The 598-nt window shown below is 44.5% G+C and overlaps 1 protein-coding gene across 1 annotated transcript in view; it reads right to left on the bottom strand.

Annotated features, from left to right (window-relative positions):
- Positions 1-479: 479 nt before the first annotated feature.
- The window catches only part of LOC116843283, a 10,076-nt gene continuing 9,957 nt past the window's right edge, over positions 480-598 (bottom strand). Inside the window, exon 7 of the mRNA XM_032813591.1 lies at positions 480-577. Within this exon, the coding sequence (XP_032669482.1) occupies positions 480-577 (98 nt within the window). The remainder of the gene's footprint in view (positions 578-598) is intronic.

Here is a 598-nt window from a genome sequence, read left to right as displayed (position 1 = left end):
AAAGCCACCAGATTGGCTCCCTCACAGAGTTATTTTGCCAGAAAACATCGTGAAGGTCTAGAAATTTTAAAACATCCCAACAACCTCAACCGAGACAAAGGTATGCAAGTAAACTCTATTTGGCATACTGCCCTCCCGGTTTTTAATTGACCAGCTGATCAATTAAAATACGCTGATTGGCTGGATTCAAGCCTCGTCCCCTACTCCCTAAACACCATCTACACAAAGGGGGGGAGGGGGACATATAAGGACTACCTTTACCCAAGGGAGCTCAGTATCAGAGTATCAGTATCAGTTCTCAGCCCTGATGATGCAAACTGCAACGTTTGCGAAACGTCGGCATATCGCTGATTCAAGACACGGCTTCATTCCGGAAGCTATACCTAGATATTGTATCAATGGCCGTGAAAGCCTCAAATCTAGTATTAATGTACTTTTGCTTCAATAGCAAATTGATTTGTGGACTGGTGCAGTTGTGCTTAGAGGCCGTATATGCTGTTCTGGAGAAATTGTGAGGTGTAGGATATGTTCTGTATCAAAGTGTGAGCGCTGTGTCGCGTGGGATGGCATTCGAGAACTAAAATGGGAATGGACGACA

Source organism: Odontomachus brunneus, unplaced genomic scaffold, assembly GCF_010583005.1.
Source record: "Odontomachus brunneus isolate Ranch 3 - 2012 unplaced genomic scaffold, Obru_v1 Obru_scaffold_003, whole genome shotgun sequence".
Lineage (NCBI taxonomy): Eukaryota > Metazoa > Arthropoda > Insecta > Hymenoptera > Formicidae > Odontomachus > Odontomachus brunneus.
This window is presented reverse-complemented; position numbering and strand designations above follow the sequence as displayed.